Source organism: Chiloscyllium punctatum, chromosome 24 (genome assembly GCF_047496795.1).
Source record: "Chiloscyllium punctatum isolate Juve2018m chromosome 24, sChiPun1.3, whole genome shotgun sequence".
NCBI classification, from domain to species: domain Eukaryota; kingdom Metazoa; phylum Chordata; class Chondrichthyes; order Orectolobiformes; family Hemiscylliidae; genus Chiloscyllium; species Chiloscyllium punctatum.
In genome coordinates this window covers 88696766-88721410 of record NC_092762.1, presented here as the reverse complement: position 1 = coordinate 88721410, position 24645 = coordinate 88696766, and the positions used below count along the sequence as shown (strand labels likewise).

Sequence of the window (24645 nt, the reverse complement as noted above, 5' to 3'; positions counted from 1 at the left end):
AGTGTTGAGTGGTGTCCCGCAGGGCTCTGTTCTTGGGCCTCTGCTCTTTGTAGTTTTTATAAATGACTTGGATGAGGAGGTTGAGGGGTGGGTTAGTAAATTTACAGATGACACAAAGGTCGGAGGTGCCATTGATAGTATCGAGGGCTACTGCAGGCTGTAGCGTGACATAGACAGGATGCAGAGCTGGGCTGAGAAATGGCAGATGGAGTTCAACCTGGATAAATGTGAAGTGATGCATTTTGGAAGGTCGAACTCGAATGCTGAATATAGGATTAAAGACAGGATTCTTGGCAGTGAGGAGGAATAGAGGGATCTGGGTGTTCAAGTACATAGATCCCTCAAAGTTGCCACCCAAGTGGATAGGGTTGTTAAGAAAGCATATGGTGTTTTGGCTTTCATTAACAGGGGGTTCGAGTTTAAGAGCCGCAAGGTTTTGCTGCGGCTCTACAAGTCCCTGGTCAGACCACACTTGGAATATTGTGTCCAGTTCTGGTTGCCCTACTATAGGAAAGATACAGAGGCTTTGGAGAGGGTGCAAAGAAGGTTTACCAGAATGCTGGAGGGCTGGAGGGCTTGCCTTATGAAGAAAGATTGAATAAGCTCGGACTTTTCTCTCTGGAGAGAAGAAGGAAGAGAGGTGACCTGATCGAGGTATACAAGGTAATGAGAAGCATGGATAGAGTCAATAGCGAGAGACGTTTCCCCAGGGCAGGATTGACTGGTACGAGGAGTCACAGTTTGAAGATATTAGGAGGAAGGTATAAAGGAGACGTCAGAGCTAGGTTCTTTACGCAGAGAGTTGTGAATGCATGGAATACGTTGCCAGCGGTGGTGGTGGAAGCAGAGTCATTGGGGACATTTAAGTGACTGCTGGATATGCACATGGATAGCAGTGAGTTGAGGGCTGTGTAGGTTAAGTCTCGGCACAACATTGTGGGCCAAAGGGCCTGTTCTGTGCTGTACCTTTCTATGTTCTATTTTTCCAATAGGAAGGAGACCTGAATTGCATGCAATACTCCAACACTGGCCTAATTGTACATAGAACATAGAACATAGAACAATACAGCACAGAACAGGCCCTTCGGCCCACAATGTTGTGCCGAACTTCTAACTTAGATTAAGCACCCATCCATGTACCTATCCAAATGCCGCTTAAAGGTCGCCAACATGACCGCCTAACTCTTGTACTCCATACTCTGACCAATAAAGGAAAGCATACCAAACGCCTTCTTCACTATCCTATCTAACTGTGACTCCACTTTCAAGGAGCTATGAACCTACACTCCAAGGTCTCTTTGTTCAGCAACACTCCCTAGGACCTTACCATTAAGTGTATAAGTCCTGCTAAGATTTGCTTTCCCAAAATGCAGCACCTCCCATTTATCTGAATTAAACTCCATCTGCCACTTCTCAGCCCATTGGCCCATCTGGTCCAAATCCTGTTGTAATCTGAGGTAACCCTCTTCCCTGTCCACTATACCTCCAATTTTGGTGTCATCTGCAAACTTACTAACTGTACCTCTTATGCTCACATCCAAATCATTTATGTAATGACAAAAAGTAGAGGGCCCAGCACTGATCCTTGTGGCACTCCACTGGTCACAGGCCTCCAGTCTGAAAAACAACCCTCCACCACCACCCTCTGTCTTTTACCTTTGAACCAGTTCTGTATCCAAATGGCTAGTTCTCCCTGTATTCTGTGAGATCCATATAGATCACGTCTACTGGTCTGCCCTCATCAATCTTCTTTGTTACTTCTTCAAAAAACTCAATCAAGTTTGTGAGACATGATTTCCCATGCACAAAGTCCTTGCCTTTCCAAATACATGTACATCCTGTCCCTCAGGATTCCCTCAAAACAACTTGCCCACCACCGATCTATAGGTTCACCAGTCACCTGTTACCGGCTCACTGGTCTATCGTTCCCTGGCTTGTCTTTACCGCCCTTCTTAAACAGTGGCACCACATCAGCCAATATCCAGTCTTCCGGCACCTCACCTGTGACTATCAATGATACAAATATCTCAGCAAGAGGCCCAGCAATCGCTTCTCTAGCTTCCCACAGAGTTCTCGGGTACACCTGATCAGGTCCTGGGGATTTATCCACCTTTATGTGTTTCAAGACATCCAGCACTTCCTCCTCTGTAATATGGATATTTTGCAAGATGTCACCATCTATTTCCCTACAGTCTATATCTTCCATATCCTTTTCCACAGTAAATACTGATGCAAAATATTCATTTAGTATCTCCCCCATTTTCTGTGGCTCTACACAAAGGCCGCCTTGCTGATCTTTGAGGGGCCCTATTCTCTCCCTAGTTACCCTTTTGTCCTTAATATATTTGTAAAACCCCTTTGGATTCTCCTTAATTCTATTTGCCAAAGCTATCCCATGTCCCCGTTTTGCCCACCTGATTTCCCTCTTAAGTATACTCCTACTTCCTTTATACTCTTCTAAGGATTCACTCGATCTATCCTGTCTATACCTTACAATATGCTTCCTTCTTTTTCTTAACCAAACCCTCAATTTCTTTAGTCATCCAGCATTCCCTATACCTACCAGCCTTCCCTTTCACCCTGACAGGAATATACTTTCTCTGGATTCTCGTTATCTCATTTCTGAAGGCTTCCCATTTTCCAGCCGTCCCTTTACCTGCAAACATCTGCCCCCAATCAGCTTTCAAAACTTCTTGCCTCATACCATCAAAATTGGTCTTTCTCCAATTTAGAACTTCAACTTTTAGATCTGGTCTATCCTTTTCCATCCTTTTATCCCTCTGCCTCCCACTGATGCCTTGAATTTTATTGGCAATGACATTCACGGCTTTGGGATTTCCTGACCATCACCCGGGGTGTGCCACAGATGATTTTCCGACCAGCTTTTAAAGGAATGTTTCCGGAAATATACAGGCCCATGTGAGTCCGGGCTTCTAGGGATTTGGAGTCTATGGTTAGTGAGTAATGTCTGGGAAACCTGCATTGAACAATTTTAACCATCTTCACCGTCTACTTGGAGAAAGTAGTGAAAAGCAACACAGACTTGGGATTAAACTCCAAAGTTGCTGGAAAAGCTCAACAGGATCTCGTGGATCTGTGCAGAGAAATCTGAGTTAATGTTTAGGGTCCGGTGACCCTTCCTCAGAACAGGGACTTGGGATTCTGTCTGTGAAAGGGAGCTGCTTTACACTGGTAATGCTCGGAATGGCCTGGGGTTACAGCTCTGCTCGGCTGATATTGTGGGGGCTAACTCCATTTTTCTTGGGTTTCAGTGGTTTCTCTGGAGGACTGCCTCAAGATTCAAACTTGGTGTATCATATGCAAAGCCCCAGCTGGGCCAGTGTCAGGATGGCTCAGTGGTTAGCACTGCTGCCTCACAGCGCCAAGGACCCAGGTTCAATTCCAGACTTGGGTGACTGTCTGTGTGGTGTTTGTACACTCTCCCTGTGTCTGCGTAGGTTTCCTCCGGGTGCTCTGGTTTCCTCCCACAGTCCAAATTGTGCCGGTTAGGGTGGATTGGCCATGGAAAGTGCAGGGTAACAGGTGTGGGGTGGGTCTGGGTGGGATGCTCCTTGGAGGGTCAGTGTAGACTCAATGGGCTGAATGGCCTGTTTCCACATTGTAGGGATTTGATAACAGTGAGAGATCAACATTGACTGCATGATCATTCCACCCAACAGTGAATGAAACAAACACAGAGACTGTGTGAAGCTGTGTTTATACAAGTTCTAATGCAATACTGTGAGATACAAGTCTATTATAGAGAATAATAACAGTCACAGGGTGAATTACATACCCTTCTAAATTCCTGCCCAATAATTGAAAAGTAAGTTGTAACAGGTACTCAATTTTACAATCTCCCAGTCCACCCCCAGGCAGTGGGGTGGGGGGAACACAGACTAGGGGTTTAACTACCCCCACTACCCCAGCCAGCCCCCTCAACATGTTTCGAGGGATTGAAATCTAAGTCAATCTGCTTGACTGGGAAGGGGGTGTGGGGTGCAGGCACAGTGGGGCGGGGAGGGCAAATGGGGAAGGAGGGGGACATTGGGGGATGGAGGGGGAGGGACTGTTGGGGAGGGGGACAGTGGGGGAGGAGGGACAGTTGGGAAGGGAGGACAGTGGGGGAGGGAGGGGGGTGGGACAGTGGGGGAGGGAGAGGGAGGGACAGTGGGGGAGGGAGGGGGAGGGACCATGGGGGAGGGAGGGGAGGGACCGTGGGGGAGTGGGGGAGGGACAACATTGGGGGAGGGAGGGGGAGGGACAGTGGGGGAGGGACCATGGGGGAGGGAGGGGAGGGACCGTGGGGGAGTGGGGGAGGGACAACATTGGGGGAGGGAGGGGGAGGGACAGTGGGGGAGGGAGGGGGGTGGGACAGTGAGGAAGGGGGAACAGTGGGGGAGGGAGGACAGTGGGGAGGGAGGGGGAGGGACTATGAGGGAGGGGGTGGGACAGTGGGGGAGGGAGGGGGTGGGACAGTGGGGGAGGGAGAGGGACGGACAGTAGGGGAGGGAGGGGGAGGGACCGTGGAGGAAGGAGGGGGAGGGTCGGCGGAGGAGGGAGAGGGAGGGACCGTGGGGGAGGGAGGGGGTGTGGGGGAAGGAGAGGGAGGGACAGTGGGGGAGGAGTAACAGTGGGGATGGGGTGACAGTAGGGGATGGAAGGGAGGGACACTGGGGGAGGGGGAACAGTGGGGGAGGGGGGACAGTGGGGGATGGAAGGGAGGGTGAGTGGGGAAGTGGGGGTGGGACAGAGGGTGGGGGGAAGGGGGAGCCCTGTGATCCCAGTTCAAATCTGGACAGATACTTTCTGGCACAGCGGTAGTATCCCTATGTCTGGATTAGGAGGTACAGGCTCATGCTGCAGCTGCTGCAGGCGGTGTATCCCTGTACGAGTCAGACTGAAAGAGCATTGACAAACCGGGGACAGGCTGATCCCATGGAGAGGAAGCTGACAGCAGCTCAGCTGGACTGATTCAGGGGCTTGGAATCTAACCTGATCCCCTTCACCCTCCCCCCTCACCACACACACACACACACACCAAACACTTCTATTTTCTAAATTCCAAAATGATGACTTTGGGGGATTCAGAATCTGTTTGGATTGACTGATTGGGATTATTTTCCATCTGGTGATGTGTCTGGGCCTGCGAGGTACTGTGAGCAGACTTTGGGTTTGTTCAGTTTTTGGACCTGTCCCTTGTGGAGCTTGTGGTCTGTGTGGATGGTGAGTAGGTGCTCGTAGACAGAAGCTCCTGAGACGTTTTACCTGAGAAGGTCCTGTCTTTGACTTTCCGACAGTAAATGACGCGTTTCACTTTGGCTCGAAACTCATCGGAAACATAATAATAAATGAAGGGGTTGATGGAGCTGCTGCAGCTACTGAGGACCAGAGCTATCATGTAATAAATATACAGCTTACTGCTTTGGTGCTGCAGGTACTCTGAGTGGTGAATGAGCAAAATGCAATTACTAGGGGCAAAGCAGACCACAAACACCAGCAGGATCAGCCCTGTGAGCACTGCAGCATGGACATAGCGTCTCTCTGTCTGGATCAGGGTCCAGATGACAGAGCCATAGCAAAACACTGTCACACAGCAAGGAACAACAAAGCCCAAGCCAACCAGACACACAAAATAATAGAAGAAATAGTCATTTAGACTTTCCAGGGGTAAGGCATCATGGCAGGTGGTGATGTTGAGGTTCTGGATTGGATAGGTCTGTCTGCGGAGGAGAAACGGTAACATGGCAATGACAACAAGCAGCCAAATCACACAACAGCTCCTGACAGCGAAGCCATTGCCCCGGAATCGTTTGGAGAGAAACGGGTGGACCAGAGCGAAGTATCTGTCCACACTGATGAAGGTGAGCAGCAGGACGGAGCAGTACATGTTCCCGTAGAAGAAGGCGGTCATTGTCCGACACAGAGCCTCACCAAAGAGCCAGTGGTTGCCCAGGAAGTGATAGTGAATTTTGAACGGCAGCACGAGGCACAGGAGCAGGTCAGCTACAGCCAGGTTCATCAGGAAGATGGTGGATGGTAATTTCCGGACTCTGGTTGCCAAGACCCAAAGCCCCAGGCCATTGGATGGAAGGCCGATGACAAAGACCAGGGTGTAGAGAGCTGGGATGGTGGCAGTGGTGAGGGGTCCAGAAAGTAACTGTGAGGCTCGTTCACGCACCACCCACACTGTGTAATTGGAACCATTCAGAGTTTTACGCACAGCAGTAAACGTCCTCATGATATCAGCCGTGCTCGGGATTGAACCCTTCACTGGGGGAGCTGGTGGATCATTATCGGAGTAATCATCATACTCTAAACAGAGTAACAGAAAAGACAAAAAAATTAACATATTATTTTCACATTAATGACAAAATTAATGTATTAAAATACCAAAGGAGACCATTCGGCCCACAGTGCCAAAGATAGTTCCCTTAAAGCAGTATCGAATCCATCCTATTGTCCTGAGCATCACCGAACTCCCTTTAAAGAATCAATACTTCAGCCACTGCCATTTTAATTTTTATGTTTCAAAGCTGAGCCCAAACATTATCATAAATGTCACTTTTGGTCTCACTGTAAAAAATCAAACATGCAATTAATGACAGGTGATTTGGGGAAAACAGATTTATGAACCTCCAGACTGTGTCCCATAGTGGCCCAGAAAAGCAGACCCAGAGAGTACCTTGTAAAGCAACAATCAGGAAAAGATGTGGGCTTTGAGAGCCCTCTTGTGCTGCAGTGGTAGTGTCCCTTCATCTGGGCTAGGAGGCTCAGCTTCCAGTCCCATGTGCTCCAGACTTGTGTAATAACATTTCTGATCAGATTCTTTTAAAAAAAGGCCAAAGTAAAAAAAATTCCTTTCTGATAACACAGAGGGGGCGCCGCACTGTCGGAGGGTCAGTGCTGAGGGAGTGCTGCACTGTCGGAGGGTCAGTGCTGAGGGAGTGCCGCACTGTCGGAGGGTCATTGCTGAGGGAGTGCTGCACTGTCGGAGGGTCAATGCTGAGGGAGTGCCGCACTGTCGGAGGGTCATTGCTGAGGGAGTGCCGCACTGTCGGAGGGTCAGTGCTGAGGGAGTGCCGCACTGTCAGAGGGTCAATGCTGAGGGAGTGCTGCACTGTCGGAGAGTCAGTGCTGAGGGAGTGCCGCACTGTCGGAGGGTCAATGCTGAGGGAGTGCTGCACTGTTAGAGGGTCAGTGCTGAGGGAGTGCCGCACTGTCGGAGGGTCAGTGCTGAGGGAGTGCTGCACTGTTGGAGAGTCAGTGCTGAGGGAGTGCCGCACTGTCGGAGGGTCAGTGCTGAGGGAGTGCTGCACTGTCGGAGGGTCAGTGCTGAGGGAGTGCTGCACTGTCAGAGGGTCAATGCTGAGGGAGTGCTGCACTGTCGGAGGGTCAGTGCTGAGGGAGTGCTGCACTGTCGGAGGGTCAGTGCTGAGGGAGTGCTGCACTGTCGGAGGGTCAGTGCTGAGGGAGTGCCGCACTGTCGGAGGGTCAGTGCTGAGGGAGTGCTGCACTGTCGGAGGGTCAGTGCTGAGGGAGTGCTGCACTGTTGGAGAGTCAGTGCTGAGGGAGTGCCGCACTGTCGGAGGGTCAGTGCTGAGGGAGTGCTGCACTGTCGGAGGGTCAGTGCTGAGGGAGTGCTGCACTGTCAGAGGGTCAGTGCTGAGGGAGTGCTGCACTGTCGGAGGGTCAATGCTGTGGGAGTGCTTGAGAACATTACAATTGAGGGGATCATGTGTATCTCTGTCCTCAGATCTTTTTGGGTTTGGTCTTTGAACTCGGAGCTCTGAGTGGTCTGGAAGAAGTTGCTGTCATGGAGTTGCTGCATCTCCACTTCCCACCCATAATCCTTTGCTCAGATAATAGGCTTTTTTTTAACTGTTGGACCAAAGCTTTTATTTGTCTGGAGATCTACTTCTTTCCCCTGGAGTGTTGGTTGCAGTTCAGCAACAACTTGTGTTTGCATTTTTGTAGCTCCAGGATTTCCTGTTTTTTCTCATCGAACTAATTTCAGTTTTTCCTAGTCAGGTAACATTGAGGGTCTTCACAGTAATCTCCTAATGATGATGTGTTGGACACTGTTTGTGTATCCTGACCGGGGAGCGCAGGGTTGTCTGTGAGGTGCTGTCTGAGTCTGTCTATCTTCACACTCCATTGCCCTTTAATGGCCTGCCGCAGTTTCTCTGTCGCTGTTGGTGGTTACAGGCCAGGCTGATGGTGACAGATGCCTGAATGAAGCAAAGGCCAGTCCAGCAGTGGTCAGATGCTGGCAGGGTCAACTGGAAAACATCCTTGTGGTTCCTCACGTGGACAATGATGTGGTCAAGTAGCTGCCAATTGTGTGTGTGCCAACTGGAATACATTTCAGACGGATCTTGCAACTCATGAAGGGCATCCATGAGGTGCTGTGGGCAATCAACAACAGCAGAATTGTACTCCAGCACAATCTGCAATCTCATAACCCAGCATATCTCCCTGTCAACCACTACCATCAAGCAAGGACATCAATCCTGGTTCAATGGAGAGTGCGGGAGGGCATGTCAGGAGCAGCTCCTACCAGGATATCTGAAATTGAGGCATCAACTTGGTGAAACTACCAGACAGGATTACTTGCAGAAGCAGCAAGTGATAGACAGAGCTGAGCAATCCCACAACCAATGGATCAGTGTGAAGCTCTGCAGTTCTTCCACATCATGCCATGAATGGTGGTTGGCAATGAAACATCTCACTGGAGTCAAGTAGCTTTTATTTATCATTTCTCCCATATACAACTGAGACAGTGTTCCACCAGGCCCGAGGGTGCTACATGGACAGCACAAACTACACACTCGTACATGGCCTAAGGTGCATAAGAAGCACAAAACACGCAAGTTACAGTGTAATGGAAGAATGATAAATAATAGGCATTGTTCAAGAGCAATTCAAAGTTGTGCAAAGACTTTCTGATGGGAAAGAGTCCAGTCATACTGTGTTAAGGAGCCTGATGTCTTGGGGAGAAAAGAAACGGTTGCACAGTCTGGCCGTGAGAGACCGAATGCTCTGGTATCTTCTGCCAGAGGGCAGGAAGGAGAGGAGTTTGAGTGAGGGGTGTGTGGGGTCTTTCACAATGTTTTTAGCCTTTCGAATGCAGTGTGTGATATAAGTGTCTGTAATGGGGGGGGAGAGAGACCCTGATGATTCTCTCAGCTGTCCTCACTGTCCATTGTAGGGTCTTACAAACTTAGACAGTGTAATTCCCGAACCAGGCAGTGATGGAACAGCTCAGAGTAGTCTCAATGAACCCTCTGTGGAATGTGATGAGATTGGGGGGCGGGGGGGGGGGTGGGTGGGCTTTCCTCAGCCTGTGCAGAAAGTAGCGATGCTGCTGGGTTTTCTTGGCTGTGGAGCTGGTGTGGAGCGTCCAGGTGAGATTTTCCACCAGGTGGACATCTAGAAATTTGGTGCTGTTCACGATCTCCCTGGGGGAGCTGTCGATGTCCAGGGGAGAGTGGTCGCTCCGTGCCCTCCTACAGTCAACAGCCATCTCTTCCATCTCGTCCAGGGTCCAAGTCAGGTTATTGGCTCCACACCAGTCCGTTAGCTGTAGCACCTCCTCCCTGTATGCTGACTCGTCATTCCTGCTGTTGAGACCCACCTACAGGTGTGTGAGCAATGAACGTGATGCCGTGATTCGAGTTGTGCATCGTTGCACAGTCGTGTGTCAGCAGGGTGGACGGCAGTGGACTGAGCACACAGCCTTGGGGGGGGCCCCCCCCCCCATGCTCAGTGTGATGGTGTTGGAGTCAGTTCCCAATCCAGACTGACTGAGCTCTCCCAGTCAGGTCCAGATCCAGTTACAGAGGGAGGTATTCAGGCCCAGCAGACTCAGCTTTCCAATCAGGTGCTGAGGAATTGATGGTGTTGAATACACAACTGAAGTCTATGAACAATAATCTGATGTAGGTGTCCTTGACCAGGTGGGTGAGGCCGAGATGGAGGGTGGGGAAATGGAATCATCTGTTCAGTCGTTTGGTCGATACGCAAACTGGAGGAGGAGGCTCCACAAATATCCTTATCCTCAAATACAGAGGAGCCCAACACATCAGTGTAAAAGATAAGACTGAAGCTTTCTCAGGAATCTTCAGCCAAAAGTGCCGAGTAGATGATCCATCTCGGCCTCCTCTAGTGGTTCCCAGCATCACAGAGACCAGTCTCCAGCCAATTCAATTCATGTGATATCAAGAAACGGTTTGAGACACTTGTAACTGCAAAAGGGTCTGACAATATTCCAACAGTAATACTAAAGACTTGTGCTCCAGAATGTGTCCCTCCCCTAGCCAAGCTGTTCCAGTACAGTTATAAATGTACCCAACAATGTGGAAAATTGCCCAGGTATGTCCTGTACAAAAAGAGCAGGATAAATACAACCTGGTCAATTACTGCTCCATCAGTCTCATGTCATTGTGTCAAGGAGCCTTAACCAGACTGGAATCAGGGGGAAAACTCTCCACTGGTTGGAGTCATACCTGGCACAGAGGAAGATGGTCGTGTCTGTTGGAGGTCAGTCATCTCAGCTCCAGGACATCTCAGCAGGAGTTCCTCAGGGGAGTGTCCTAGGCTCAATTATCTTCAGCTGCTTCCCTCCATCACAGGGCCAGAAGTGGGGATGTTCCCTGATGATTGCACAATGTTCAGCAGCATTCACCACTCCTCAGTTACTGAAACACTCCGTGCTCAATTGTAGCAAGACCTGGACCATATCCAGGCTTGGACCGACAAGTGGCAAGTAACATTTACGCCACACACATGCCAGACAATGACCATCACCAGCAAGAGAGAGTTTAACCTTCATCCCCTAATATTTAATGGTGTAATCATCACTGAATCCCATCACATCCTGGGGCTTACCATTGATCAGAAACTCAACTGGACTCACCACATAAACGCTGCGGCTGCAAGAGCAGCTCAGAGGCTAAGAATATTGTGTCGAAGAGTGTAGTGCTGGAAAAGCACAGCTGATCAGGCAGCATCCAAGGAGCAGGAGAATTGGCATTTTGGGCATAAGCCCCTCTGAACGGCTTGAGCCTGAAACATCAATCCTCCTGCTCCTCGGATGCTGCCTGACCTGCTGTTCTTTTCCAGCTCCACTCTAATCTAGACTCTGATCTCCAGCATCTGCAGTCCTCACTTTCTCCAAGCAATACCGCAGCAGTACCTCACCGCCTGACTCTCCAAATCCTGTACACCATCTAAAAGGCACAAGGAATGTGATGGAATACTCCCCAACATCCAGGACAAAGTAGCCCATATAATTGGCACCTCATCCACAAATGTTCAGAAGCAGCGGTGTGTATTGTCTGCAGGACATTCACTAAAACTACTTTGACACCATCTTGTAAGCCCATAACCACTCCTATCCAGAAGGACATGGGAACACCATCCCCTGCAAGTTCCCCTCACCATCCTGACTTGGAAATACATCACTGTTCCTTCACCGTCACTGGGTCAAAATCCCGGAATTCCCTCCCAAAGGGCATTGTGGGTCAATCCTACCTTCTCAAGGGGCAACTAGGGATGGGCAATAAATGCTGGGCCCAGCCAGAAACACCCACATCCCACAAATAAATATTGACTATACACATTTTGGATAGTTAAACTGAATGATTTGAAGGAACTTTACTGTGTATCTAATGCTATGTTGTACCTGTCCTGGGAGTCTTTGATGGGGTCAGTACAAGGAAGCTTCACTTTTAGTAGGAAAGATTAAAGAGAGCTTTACGTTCATTTTAAAAGTGTACAAGGAACTTTTACCTAACTCTGACCCTGACCCTGTCCCTGTCCCTGTCCCTGTCCCTGTCCCTGTCCCTGTCCCTGGGAGTGTTTGATGGGGGACAGTGTGGAGGGAGCTTTACTCTGTATCTAACCCCGTGCTGTACCTGTCCTGGGACTGTTTGATGGGGACAGCGTGGAGGGAGATTTACTCTGTATCTAACCCCGTGCTGTACCTGTCCTGGGAGTGTTTGATGGGGACAGTGTAGAGCGAGCTTTACTCTGTATCTAACCTTGTGCTGTCCCTGTGCTGGGAGTGTTTGATGGAGGACAGTGTAGAGCGAGCTTTACTCGGTATCTAACCCCGTGCTGTCCATGTCCTGCGAGTGTTTAATGGGGGACAGTATGGAGGGAGCTTTACTCTGTATCTAACCTTGTGCTGTCCCTGTGCTGGGAGTGTTTGATGGGGACAGTGTAGAGGGAGCTTTACTCTGTATCTAACCCCGTGCTGTACCTATCCTGGGAGTGTTTGATGGGGACAGTGTAGAGTGAGCTTTACTCTGTATCTAACCCTGTGCTGTCCCTGTCCTGGGAGTGTTTGATGGGGGAACAGTGTGGAGGGAGCTTTACTCTGTATCTAACCCCGTGCTGTCCCTGTCCTGGGAGTGTTTGATGGGGACAGTGTGGAGGGAGCTTTACTCTGTATCTAACCTTGTGCTGTCCCTGTCCTGGGAGTGTTTGATGGGGGACAGTGTAGAGAGAGCTTTACTCTGTATCTAACCTTGTGCTGTCCCTGTGCTGGGAGTGTTTGATGGGGGACAGTGTAGAGGGAGCTTTACTCTGTATCTAACCCCGTGCTGTACCTGTCCTGGGAGTGTTTGATGGGGGACAGTGTAGAGGGAGCTTTACTCTGTATCTAACCCCGTGCTGTACCTGTCCTGGGAGTGTTTGATGGGGGACAGTGTGGAGGGAGCTTTATTCTGGACGTTCTGCCTGATGCTGAAAAAAATTGACAGCCACTAGCGGTTGAATACCCGAAGAAGATTGAATTGCTGGGAATGACGGTGAGGGATCAGGAGTAGGATCTCTGTTGTGGTGATGGTATGTTTTGAACTTGATAAACACATGGAAACTGGTTGTCATTTCCAGGAAATCTGAGTTGTTTTGGTTAATTTTCCAATAATATCCAGTTTAATGTCTGTCTATCGTTCCTATGACTCTAGCACTAGCACAAAGCGACTTCCTTTTTGACATTTTAAAAACAAACCCCATTACAATGTGGCTGCAAGATGATTTCCAGTTGTTCTACAGGAAAGGGAAGAGCCTGTATTTCCTGCAGGAATATCTTCTCTGGCCTTCACGGTAACCTCACTCGCTCAGTCACAGTCCTCTTGTCAGGCTCCATGATTTCAGCTTAAACCATTTCTCTCACAATCCTATTCCTTTCAGAATTTTATTTCATAAAGTTGTTTTCAACCCAAACTCTGCTGGATATTCTCAGTTTCAGGGTCATTGCATCTGAGACTGAAAATCGCCATTCCCCAGGCACCCGAATTAAGCCTGGGTTGTCTACCATATATCCTTTAATTATGCAGGAAATGTCAGCATTCTGACCAGACCATCATTTATTGCTCATCGTTAATTGTCCTTGAACTGATTCGATCATTCGGTTGTTTCAGAGAGCAGTTATGAGTGACGATGTTGCTGCGAGTCTGCAGTCATATGTCGGCCAGTCCAGGTGAGGATGGCAGATTTCCATCCCTAAAGGACAGTAATGAACCAGGTGGGTTTTCTGATATTTGACCATTGCTTCAATTTCCAGATTTATGAAATGAATCTATATTCCACCCCAGCTGCTACTGTGGGATTTGAACTTACGTTCCCTGGGGAGTAGCCTGTGACCCCTGAATTTTTAATCTGGTGACATTATTATGACACTACACCCCCATCTCTGACAACATCTGATATTCTTTCCAGCTGCAGACAAATGGACATCATACAGACACTGTGCTCAGTCAGTCTCACTCTCACCCACACAATACCAACTCCATTAACCATTTGAGGGTTTCATGACAAAATCCCCAAATCCCAACTCCCAAACTGCACAGTTACATCTTGCTTTATCTGTCCAAAAGCTTTTTGGAAGCTGTGCTCTGGGTTCCTCACATTCAGAGTGTTGTGAAATCTGTCAATAATTAAATACTGAATCCTGCTGGATATTAAACATTGCCTTAAGGAAAGACATGTGTTTAACAGCAGAAAACAATGAAATGACTAATCTATGTCTTTTGTACAATTTTCTGCTCACCATTTCCTCTTAATCCTTTTCTTCTTAGGAAAGTGTCAAATTTTGTTAAATTGTTTTATCAATAAATTGTCAAGGCGATGTGTCAAATTGTGATAATGACACAAATAAATCAAGATTCGTTAATTCACAGCGTACTTTGAGAAAAACATTAAAGTAAAATTAAAATTAATATATAAAAATACTTAAAATCATGTAATCCTGATTGTATTAGCAAACGGGTGGTTACACATTGTTGCTGTGACAGTAAAAGGCTTTAGTGAGACCACCCCTGGGATATAGTGTACACCTTGCTGCCCTCATTTAAAAAGGGATGGAGTTGCATCTGAGGCAGTTCGGAGGAAGACCACTGCATTGATCCCAGAGATGAGCGGTTTGTCTTATGAGGAGAGATGTAGAAGTTTAAACCGATAGTTTCTGGAGTTTATAAGAATGAGACGAGGTCTAACTGAGGGATGTAAGATGCCAAAGGGGATTGACAGAGCAGATGTCGAGAGGATGTTTTCTCATGTGGGGTCAATCTGGAATGAGAGGTCATAGTTTTAAGGTAAGGGGCGGCAGATTTAAAACAGAGTTGAGGAGAAATTACTTGTCTCGAAGAGTTGTGAATCTGTGGAATTCACTCCCCAGAGTGCAGTGGGTGCTGGGACATTGAGTAAGAACATAGAACATAGAACATAGAAAATACAGCGCAGTACAGGCCCTTCAGCCCTCGATGTTGCGCCGACCGAAGCCTACCTAACCTACACTAACCCAATAACCTCCATATGCTTGTCCAATGCTCGCTTAAATGACCATAAAAAGTGTAAGGAGGAAGCAGACAATGAAGAATGGGTGAAGGGTTATGGAGACATTGAGACATTGAGTAAGTGTAAGGAGGAGGCAGACAATGAAGAATGGGTGAAGGGTTATGGAGAGTGGGCAGGAAAGTGGAGTTGAGGCTGAGTTGAGATCAGCCATGATTGTACTGAATGTCAGAGCAGGCTGGAGGGGCTGAGTGGCCTCCTCCTGCTCCTAGTCCTTATGTTCTCATGTTTTTAATATTTATTGTAATGCAGGAAGACGTTGTTTGTGGCATGGTTGGTAATGATCCGGTGCCATCAACAGGTTTTATTACCAGGGGCAGGAAAGGTTGGTGTGCGGGAGCAATAAACTATCCCCCAAACAAGATCAGGTAACAAAGAGTTACCAGGGGAATTGAAAGACCTGACGCTGAAGTCCATTCACAGATACTGATAGAGAACTGCAGCTGTTTTACACACAACCTATCTGCATGACTATTCCAAAGCCCTGCCCATGTAAACTGGATCAAACAATCTCATTTCAATCTGCTCACTCTATGTAATGATTGTTAATTTGTAAATTGTATATAAAACCATCCAGCAATTCTCAGGAATACATTACATTGTGTGAATCAAAACATAAACAGTTTTATTCAGACAGGTGTATAGGACGTTTGTGTCTCTGTGATAGTGTCATACCACCTCTGACCAGGTGGATTAAACAATATCTTCAGACTGATGCATGACAGTTAGCTTTAACACAAGGGGCTTTATTGCAGGGAGTGAGGCTGAAGGTCCAGCTCACATACAGGCTGTGTTTCTCCCACAGCTCAGTTGCTGTTCTAACTTCCACTCACTTTCTTCCCTGCTCCGTCCTTCTGTTCATTGTATAATATTTCTGCACGTTCACTCTGAGAAAACATTTTTCAAACTTTGCAAATTGCATTCCATTGCCATCATTAGCTTGTCTCAGAGGGCTGCCCTGTTATCAGCTTATCTTTCAGAAGCCCATCACTTCCTTCCTTTCAGGAACATTGACTGTGAGATGTTATCATTCTCTTGGTGAGTCCCCAGAGCTTCACTCTCCACAGTCACCACTCCCAACCTCAAGTGCCAGTGGTGTTCCTGACATTTCCCTTAGAGATGTTGAACAAACCAGAACTTCTGGAACCTTCCCTCTCCCCTGCCCTCAATCCAGCTCAAATCACCTCAATACCAAAGTCCAAACTTTTCCAGCTCTTCACCTGTTTTGTTACCAGCCTCGTCCTCTCCCCCCTCTCTCTCTCTCCCTGCTCTCCCTCCTCTCCCTCCCCTCTCTCTCTCTCCCTGCTCTCCCTCCTCTCCCTCCCCTCCCTCCTCTCTCTGCTCTCCCTCCTCTCCCTCCCCTCCCTCCTCTCTCTGCTCTCCCTCCTCTCCCTCCCCTCCCTCCCCTCCCTCCCCTCCCTCCTCTCCCTGCTCTCCCTCCTCTTCCTCCTCTCTCTGCTCTCTCTGCTCTCCCTCCTCTCCCTCCCCTCCCTCCTCTCCCCGCTCTCCCTCCTCTCCCTCCCCTCCCTCCCTTCCCTCCTCTCTCTGCTCTCCCTCCTCTCCCTCTCCTCCCTCCCCTCCCTCCTCTCCCTGCTCTCCCTCCCCTCCCTCCTCTCTCTGCTCTCCCTCCCCTCCCTCCCCTCCCTCCTCTCCCTGCTCTCCCTCCTCTCTCTGCTCTCCCTCCCCTCCCTCCCCTCCCTCCCCTCCCTCCTCTCCCTGCTCTCCCTCCCCTCCCTCCTCTCTCTGCTCTCCCTCCTCTCCCTCCCCTCCCTCCTCTCCCTCCTCTCCCTCCCCTCCCTCCTCTCTCTGCTCTCCCTCCCTTCCCTCCTCTCCCTCCCCTCCCTCCCCTCCCTCCTCTCCCTCCTCTCCCTCCCCTCCCTCCCCTCCCTCCTCTCCCTCCCCTCCCTCCCCTCCCTCCTCTCTCTGCTCTCCCTCCTCTCTCTGCTCTCCCTCCTCTCCCTCCCCTCCCTCCTCTCTCTGCTCTCCCTCCTCTCCCTCCTCTCCCTCCCTCTCTCTGGCTGGCTGGATAGTTTTCTCTCCTGCTCGGTGCAGTCCTTTTTATCCTGTTATTAACCACAGTTCTGTGAGAGCCTTTAGAATCATAGAGTCATAGAGATGTATAGCATGGAAACAGACCCTTCGGTCCAACCCGTCCATGCTGACCAGATATCCCAACCCAATCTAGTCCCACCTGCCAGCACCCGGCCCATATTCCTCCAAACCCTTCCTATTCATATACCCATCCAAATGCCTCTTAAATGTTGCAATTGTACCAGCCTCCACCACATCCTCTGGCAGCTCATTCCATACACATACCACCCTCTGTGTGAAAAAGTTGCCCCTTAGGTCTCTTTTATATCTTTCTCCTCTCACCCTAAACCTATGCCCCTCTAGTTCTGGACTACCCCACCCCAGGGAAAAGAACTCGTCTATTTATCCTATCCATGCGCCTCGTGATTTTATAAACCTCTATAAGGTCACCCCTCAGTCTCCGACGCTCCAGGGAAAACAGCCCCAGCCTATTCAGCCTCTCCCTATAGCTCAAATCCTCCAACCCTGGCAACATCCTTGTAAATCTTTTCTGAACCCTGTCAAGTTTCACAACATCTTTCCGATAGGAAGGAGACCAGAATTGCACGCAATATTCCAACAGTGGCCTAACCAATGTCCTGTACAGCCGCAACATGACCTCGCAACTCCTGTACTCAATACTCTGACCAATAAAGGAAAGCATACCAAACACCTTCTACCTATCTACCTGCAACTTCACTTTCAAGGAGCTATGAACCTGCACTCCAAGGTCTCTTTGTTCAGAAACTCTCCCTAGGACCTTACCATTTAGTGTATAAGTCCTGCTCTGATTTGCTTTTCCATAATGCAGCACCTTGCATTTATCTAATTTAAATTCCCTCTGCCACTCCACGGCCCATTGGCCCATCTGATCAAGATCCTGTTGTATTCTGAGGTAACCTTCTTCACTGTCCACTGCACCTGACGTCTTCAAGCTTACTAAACATACCTCCTATATTCACATCCGATCATTTATGTAACTCTGAATGAAAGCTCATTTCAGGCATTTCCTGATCCTGGTTTTGTGGGATATAAAAAACACTGGCAAACACTCCTCAAACTCAGTGGCTGCGCAGCTGATGTGATCTTGTTACATCTCAGCAGGAATGAAAGCAGAAAATTCTTACCGTCATAATCCACAGAGCTGTCAGCTGGTACAGCAGGCAGGATTAACAACGGAGTCAGCAGCAACAAGGTACACTTCATCTCAGTCAGCTTCAACTTCAGGCTCTGAGCAACACAGCAGCCTCTGTAGAGAGTGGCCAGCTTTCAGGAGTGGACCCGCTGGAGGAAGCAGCTCACTGAACAATGTCTTCAAGCTGTATAAACATCAACAGCTTGATATCCTTTATCTATTGGATCCAGACTTCTGGAAAGGATTTTTGGAATTTAAAGGACCATTAGGAGATGGGGCTAAAGCTGTAAGTCTGCTTTCCAAAAGTTGGGAAATATTGGAGGAATTTAATCCGTCCTCTTTCCTGCTCTCCCTGCTCCTGCCGTTTATCTTGCAGCAGGAATGTTGCAACACTTGAGTAATAAATATTAACAAGGCATTTCCTACAACTCAGAGAGAAACTGAGGACTGCAGATACTGGAGAGTCAGAGATGAAAAGTGTGGTGCTGGAAAAGCACAGCTGGTCAGGCAGCATCCGAGGAGCAGGAGAATTGACGTTTTGGGGTGGGTGCAGGTATAGGGCTCAGAGATAAATAGGTGTGGGTGGAGGTGGGCCTGGGGGGAAGGTAGCTAGGAAAGCAATAGGCAGATGCAGGTGGTGGGTGATGGTGATAGGTCAGAGAGGAGGGTACAGCAGATAGGTGGGAAGGAAGATGGACAGGTAGGACAGTTCAAGAGGGCTGTGCCAAGTTGGAAGGTTGGGACTGGGATAAGGTGCAGGGGGGTGGAATGAGGAAACTGGGGAAATCCACATTGTTGCCTTGGGGGTGGAGGGTCCTGAGGCAGAAGCTGAGGGATTCTTCCTCCAGGTGTCGGGTGGCTTGGATTTGGCGGTAGAGGAGGCCCAGGACTTGCATGTCATTGGTGGAGTAGGAGGGGGAGTTGAAGTGTTTGGCCATGGGGTGAGTGGGGTTATTTGGTGCATTTGTCCCAGAGATGTTCCCTAAAACATTCCTTGGGGGCACGTGGACCCAACGAGGGAATCATGGAGGGAATGATCTCTGCAGAATACTGATAGGGGTGGGGAGGGAAATATATCTCTGGTAGTGGGATCTGACTGTAGGGGGTGGAAATGGTGGAGGATGACGTGGTGTATCTCAGAGATTGGTGGGGTGGAAGGTGAGGACCCGGGGGAGGGGGGTCTATCCTTGTTGAAGTTGGAGGGGTGGGGTTCAAGGGCAGAGGTACGGGATGTATTGAGATGCGTTGGAGGGCGTTGTTGACCACGTGGGAGGGGAAATTGCAATCCTTGAAGTTGGAGGCTATCTGGGATGTTCTGGAGTGGATTTGCTCCTCCTGGGAGCAGATATGGTGGATGCAGAGGAATTGGGAGCAAGGGGTAGCGTTTTACAAGAGGGGGGATGGGAGGAGGTGTAGTGCAGGTAGCTGTTGGAGTCGGTGGGTTTGAAATAGACGTCTGTGTTGAATCTGTCGCTGGAGCGGAATTCCACCCCACTCTCCTATTTATTTCTCTGCTCCATTCATTCCTCACCCCCAACCTACCACTTCCATTCCTGATGAAAGGTTTATGCCCGAAATGTCGACCCTCCTGCTCCTCAGATGCTGCCTGACCTGCTGTGCTTTTCCATTTCCTGCAAGTCCCAAATCCTACAGGAATGTTTGAAGGGAAAGAAAAGGAGGAAATTGGTAGAACCCCAATTATATTCCCAAATGAAGGAATTTGTGAGGACTGCTCAGAAAACCTGCAGCTAAATATTGGAAAGAGCTGACACATGAACAGGAATTCCTATCATTTCAGTTTAACTAATGAAAGCATGAGAAACAATTGGCTTCGAGAGAATGAGCTGAAAAGGGGAAAAATGGTATAAAAATATAATGATGAAAAATGATGATGTTCACCAGTCTCAGATTCCCACGCTGTGAAATTCACAACACGGAGTAATCCAACTTCTCAGTGTGGCAGCTCTCAACACATCACTGCATCAGTCCCCACTGACATCACCACATCAGTTCCTAATGACATCACCACATCAGTCCCCACTGACATCACCACATCAGTTCCTAATGACATCACCACATCAGTCCCCACTGACATCACCACATCAGTCCCCACTGACATCACCACATCAGTTCCTAATGACATCACCACATCAGTTCCCACTGACATCACCACATCAGTCCCCACTGACATCACCACATCAGTTCCTAATGACATCACCACATCAGTCCCCACTGACATCACCACATCAGCCCCACTGACATCACCACATCAGTCCCCACTGATATCACCACATCAGTTCCTAATGACATCACCACATCAGTCCCCACTGACATCACCACATCAGTCCCCACTGACATCACCACATCAATCCCCACTGACATCACCACATCAGTTCCTAATGACATCACCACATCAATCCCCACTGACATCACCACATCAGTCCCCACTGACATCACCGCATCAGTTCCCACTGACATCACCACATCAGTTCCCACTGACATCACCACATCAGTTCCCAATGACATCACCGCATCAGTACCCACTGACATCACCGCATCAGTCCCCACTGACATCACCACATCAGTCCCCACTGACATCAACGCATCAGTTCCCACTGACATCACCACATCAGTTCCCACTGACATCACCACATCAGTTCCCACTGACATCACCGCATCAGTCCCCACTGACATCACCACATCAGTCCCCACTGACATCACCACATCAGTTCCCAATGACATCACCACATCAGTCCCCACTGACATCACCGCATCAGTTCCCACTGACATCACCGCATCAGTTCCCACTGACATCACCGCATCAGTCCCCACTGACATCACCACATCAGTCCCCACTGACATCACCACATCAGTTCCCAATGACATCACCACATCAGTCCCCACTGACATCACCGCATCAGTTCCCACTGACATCACCGCATCAGTTCCCACTGACATCACCGCATCAGTCCTCACTGACATCACCACATCAGTCCCCACTGACATCACCGCATCAGTCCCCACTGACATCACCGCATCAGTCCCCACTGACATCACCATATCAGTCCCCAATGACATCACCGCATCTGTTCCCAATGACATCACCACATCAGTTCCCACTGACATAACCGCATCAGTTCCCAATGACATCACCACATCAGTTCCCACTGACATCACCGCATCAGTCCCCACTGACATCACCGCATCAGTCCCCACTGACATCACCACATCAGTCCCCAATGACATCACCGCATCTGTTCCCAATGACATCACCACATCAGTTCCCACTGACATAACCGCATCAGTTCCCAATGACATCACCACATCAGTTCCCACTGACATCACCACATCAGTTCCCAATGACATCACCGCATCAGTACGCACTGACATCACCGCATCAGTCCCCACTGACATCACCACATCAGTCCCCACTGACATCATTGCATCAGTCCCCAATGACATCACTGCATCTGTTCCAAATGACATCACCACATCAGTCCCCACTGACATCAACGCATCAGTTCCCACTGACATCACCGCATCAGTCCCCACTGACATCACCACGTCAGTCCCCAATGACATCACCGCATCTGTTCCCAATGACATCACCACATCAGTTCCCACTGACATAACTGCATCAGTTCCCAATGACATCACCACATCAGTTCCCACTGACATCACCACATCAGTTCCCACTGACATCACCACATCAGTTCCCACTGACATCACCGCATCAGTCCTCACTGACATCACCGCATCAGTCCCCACTGACATCACCACATCAGTCCCCAATGACATCACCGCATCTGTTCCCAATGACATCACCACATCAGTTCCCACTGACATAACCGCATCAGTTCCCAATGACATCACCACATCAGTTCCCACTGACATCACCACATCAGTCCACACTGACATCACCGCATCGGTCCTCACTGACATCACCGCATCAGTCCTCACTGACATTACCGCATCAGTCCCCACTGACATCACCGCATCGGTCCTCACTGACATCACCACATCAGTTCCCAATGACATCACCACATCAGTTCCCACTGACATCACCGCATCAGTCCTCACTGACATCACCGCATCAGTTCCCAGTGACATCACCACATCAGTCCCCACTGACATCACCGCATCAGTTCCCACTGACATCACCACGTCAGTTCCCAATGACATCACCACATCATTTTCCACTGACATCACCGCATCAGTCCCCACTGACATCAACGCATCAGTTCCCACTGACATCACCACATCAGTTCCCAGTGACATCACCGCATTAGTCCTCACTGACATCACCGCATCAGTTCCCAATGACATCACCACATCAGTCCCCACTGACATCACCGCATCAGTTCCCACTGACATCACCGCATCAGTTCCCGCTGACATCACCGCATCAGTCCCCACTGACATCACCACGTCAGTCCCCACTGACATCACCGCATCAGTTCCCACTGACATCACCGCATCAGTCCCCACTGACATCACCGCATCAGTCCCCATTACATCAGTCCCCAATGACATCACCACATCAGTTCCCACTGACATCACCACATCAGTTCCCACTGACATCACCGCATCAGTCCCCACTGACATCACCGCATCAGTCCCCAATGACATCACCGCATCAGTCCCCATTACATCAGTCCCCAATGACATCACCACATCAGTTCCCACTGACATCACCACATCAGTTCCCACTGACATCACCACATCAGTCCCCAATGACATCACCACATCAGTTCCCAATGACATCACCACATCTGTTCCCAATGACATCACCACATCAGTCCCCAATGACATCACATCAGTCCACAATGACATCACCATGTCAGTTCCCAATGACATCACCACATGAATTCCCAATGACATCACTGTCTAATGCTCCACTCTGTAAACTAAGTAGTGATTATCTGGTGGGGTTCGAGTCCATCCATTAAATGTAACTCCTGATCCCAAAATATTTACTTTCTGATAGAAATAGTACAGAACTTGGATACTGCTGAAAAAAAGGCATCATTTTGTGAAAGCATTCCATCTTACATTCATCGGGACAATTTGCAAGAAATACCAGTTTAAAGGGGAAAACAACATTTGGCATGGATGAGAGGAGAGTTCTGATTAGATACACACTGCACATTTTCAATTCAGCAGAATTCATTCATTTCAATTCAAACATCATTTTTCAGATCCATGTCTTAGCCAATCAGATTCAATATGTTGGATTCAACATTTAAACAAAGCCTGACAGTTAACTGTCAATCATCCTTAACTGATTCATTTACAATGGCAACATCACTGTCAATCATTGTCTACTTGCCAACAAATCAGCACTCTCGTATAAATTATTAATGTTGGTTTTCTCTAGTTGTGAACTATCCTCATGAGTATGAGGCAAAAATGTTCGACAAATTGTGTCCTTTTGTGCAATACTCAAATATTTACCAGCTTCAGCTATTCCATGAATTCCTCTTTCTACTTCTCCTATTCCATCTGCAATCAATTTGTTTGCATCAGGATATACTCTCCAGTGTTGTTCTCCATGGTTATGTAAACAATAAATCTCGGAAACTGGCCTATTAGTTATATTCTCCCAGGTAAACAAGGTAAGCTCTATGACTCCAAGACTCTATGAGGCTATGACGCTACAGACTCTATGACACTATCTCTCTATGACTCTGTGACTCTGTGTCTCTGTGACTCTGTGTCTCTGTGACTCTGTGTGTCCGTGTCTCTGTGACTGTGACTCTATGAGGCTATGACACTCTGATACAATACTCTATGACTCTATGAGGCTATGATTCTATGACTAGATGACTCTATTGCTTAGGGAATAAAGCTATGAATTTGGCACTGCATTTGTGGAGTTTTGGAACCTCAGCATCTCTTTTCACTTTTTAATATTTTTCACCAATTTGTAACTAACTGCTTGGCCAGTGTTTGACCATTAGACAGTGGAGCAGAAGTGGCATGTGGGTGTTGCTGACTGGACAGCATTTATTACCCATCTCTAGCTGCCATGGAACTGAATAGGCCACTTGAGAGGGCAGGTCATAGTCAACCACATTGCTGTGGGTCTGGAGTCACACATAGACGCAACCAAGTGAGGTTTGCAGATTTCTTCCCCTGAAGGACACCAGATGGGTCCTTTCAACAATGGTTTCATGGTCATCAGTAGATTCTTAATTCCAAATATTTTTATTGAATTCAAATTCCCCCATTCTGTGGTGGGATTTGAACCCGGTCCACAGAACATTAGCTAAATTTCTGTATTAACAGTCTAGCAATAATACCATGAGGATAAGCCCATTAATTCTGCTGTCGTTCAGTGGGATCATGGTTAGCACAGAGGCTAAAATCCAGACATAATGGATCAAACTGATTATTATATACCATATGATTACCGTCGTTAATTAAATTTAAGAAAACAAATGTATCCAATGTACCGAAAGTAGCAATTTGTGTGTTGGAAGGGTGACACTGTTTGTGTCTCTATCCCTGTGGTAGACACATTATCACTTTCAACAGATTTCCTGTTCCCTTTTGCTTATCCTGGCAAAAGCATCACA

At 48.5% G+C, this 24645-nt stretch overlaps 1 protein-coding gene across 4 annotated transcripts in view; it reads right to left on the bottom strand.

Moving 5' to 3' along the window:
• Nucleotides 1-4705: 4705 nt before the first annotated feature.
• Nucleotides 4706-24645, bottom strand: part of LOC140494829 (proteinase-activated receptor 3-like) — a 36815-nt gene continuing 16875 nt past the window's right edge. For 2 of the 4 annotated variants that reach the window (XM_072594486.1, XM_072594488.1), the window contains one exon: nt 4706-6315. In XM_072594486.1, coding sequence (XP_072450587.1) covers nt 5180-6315 — 1136 coding nt within the window. In that variant the 3' untranslated portion in view covers nt 4706-5179. Of the gene's footprint in view, nt 6316-10508; nt 10656-18059; nt 18350-24645 lie in introns of those variants that run through there. The other 2 variants (XM_072594489.1, XM_072594487.1) reach the window with 2 other exon arrangements.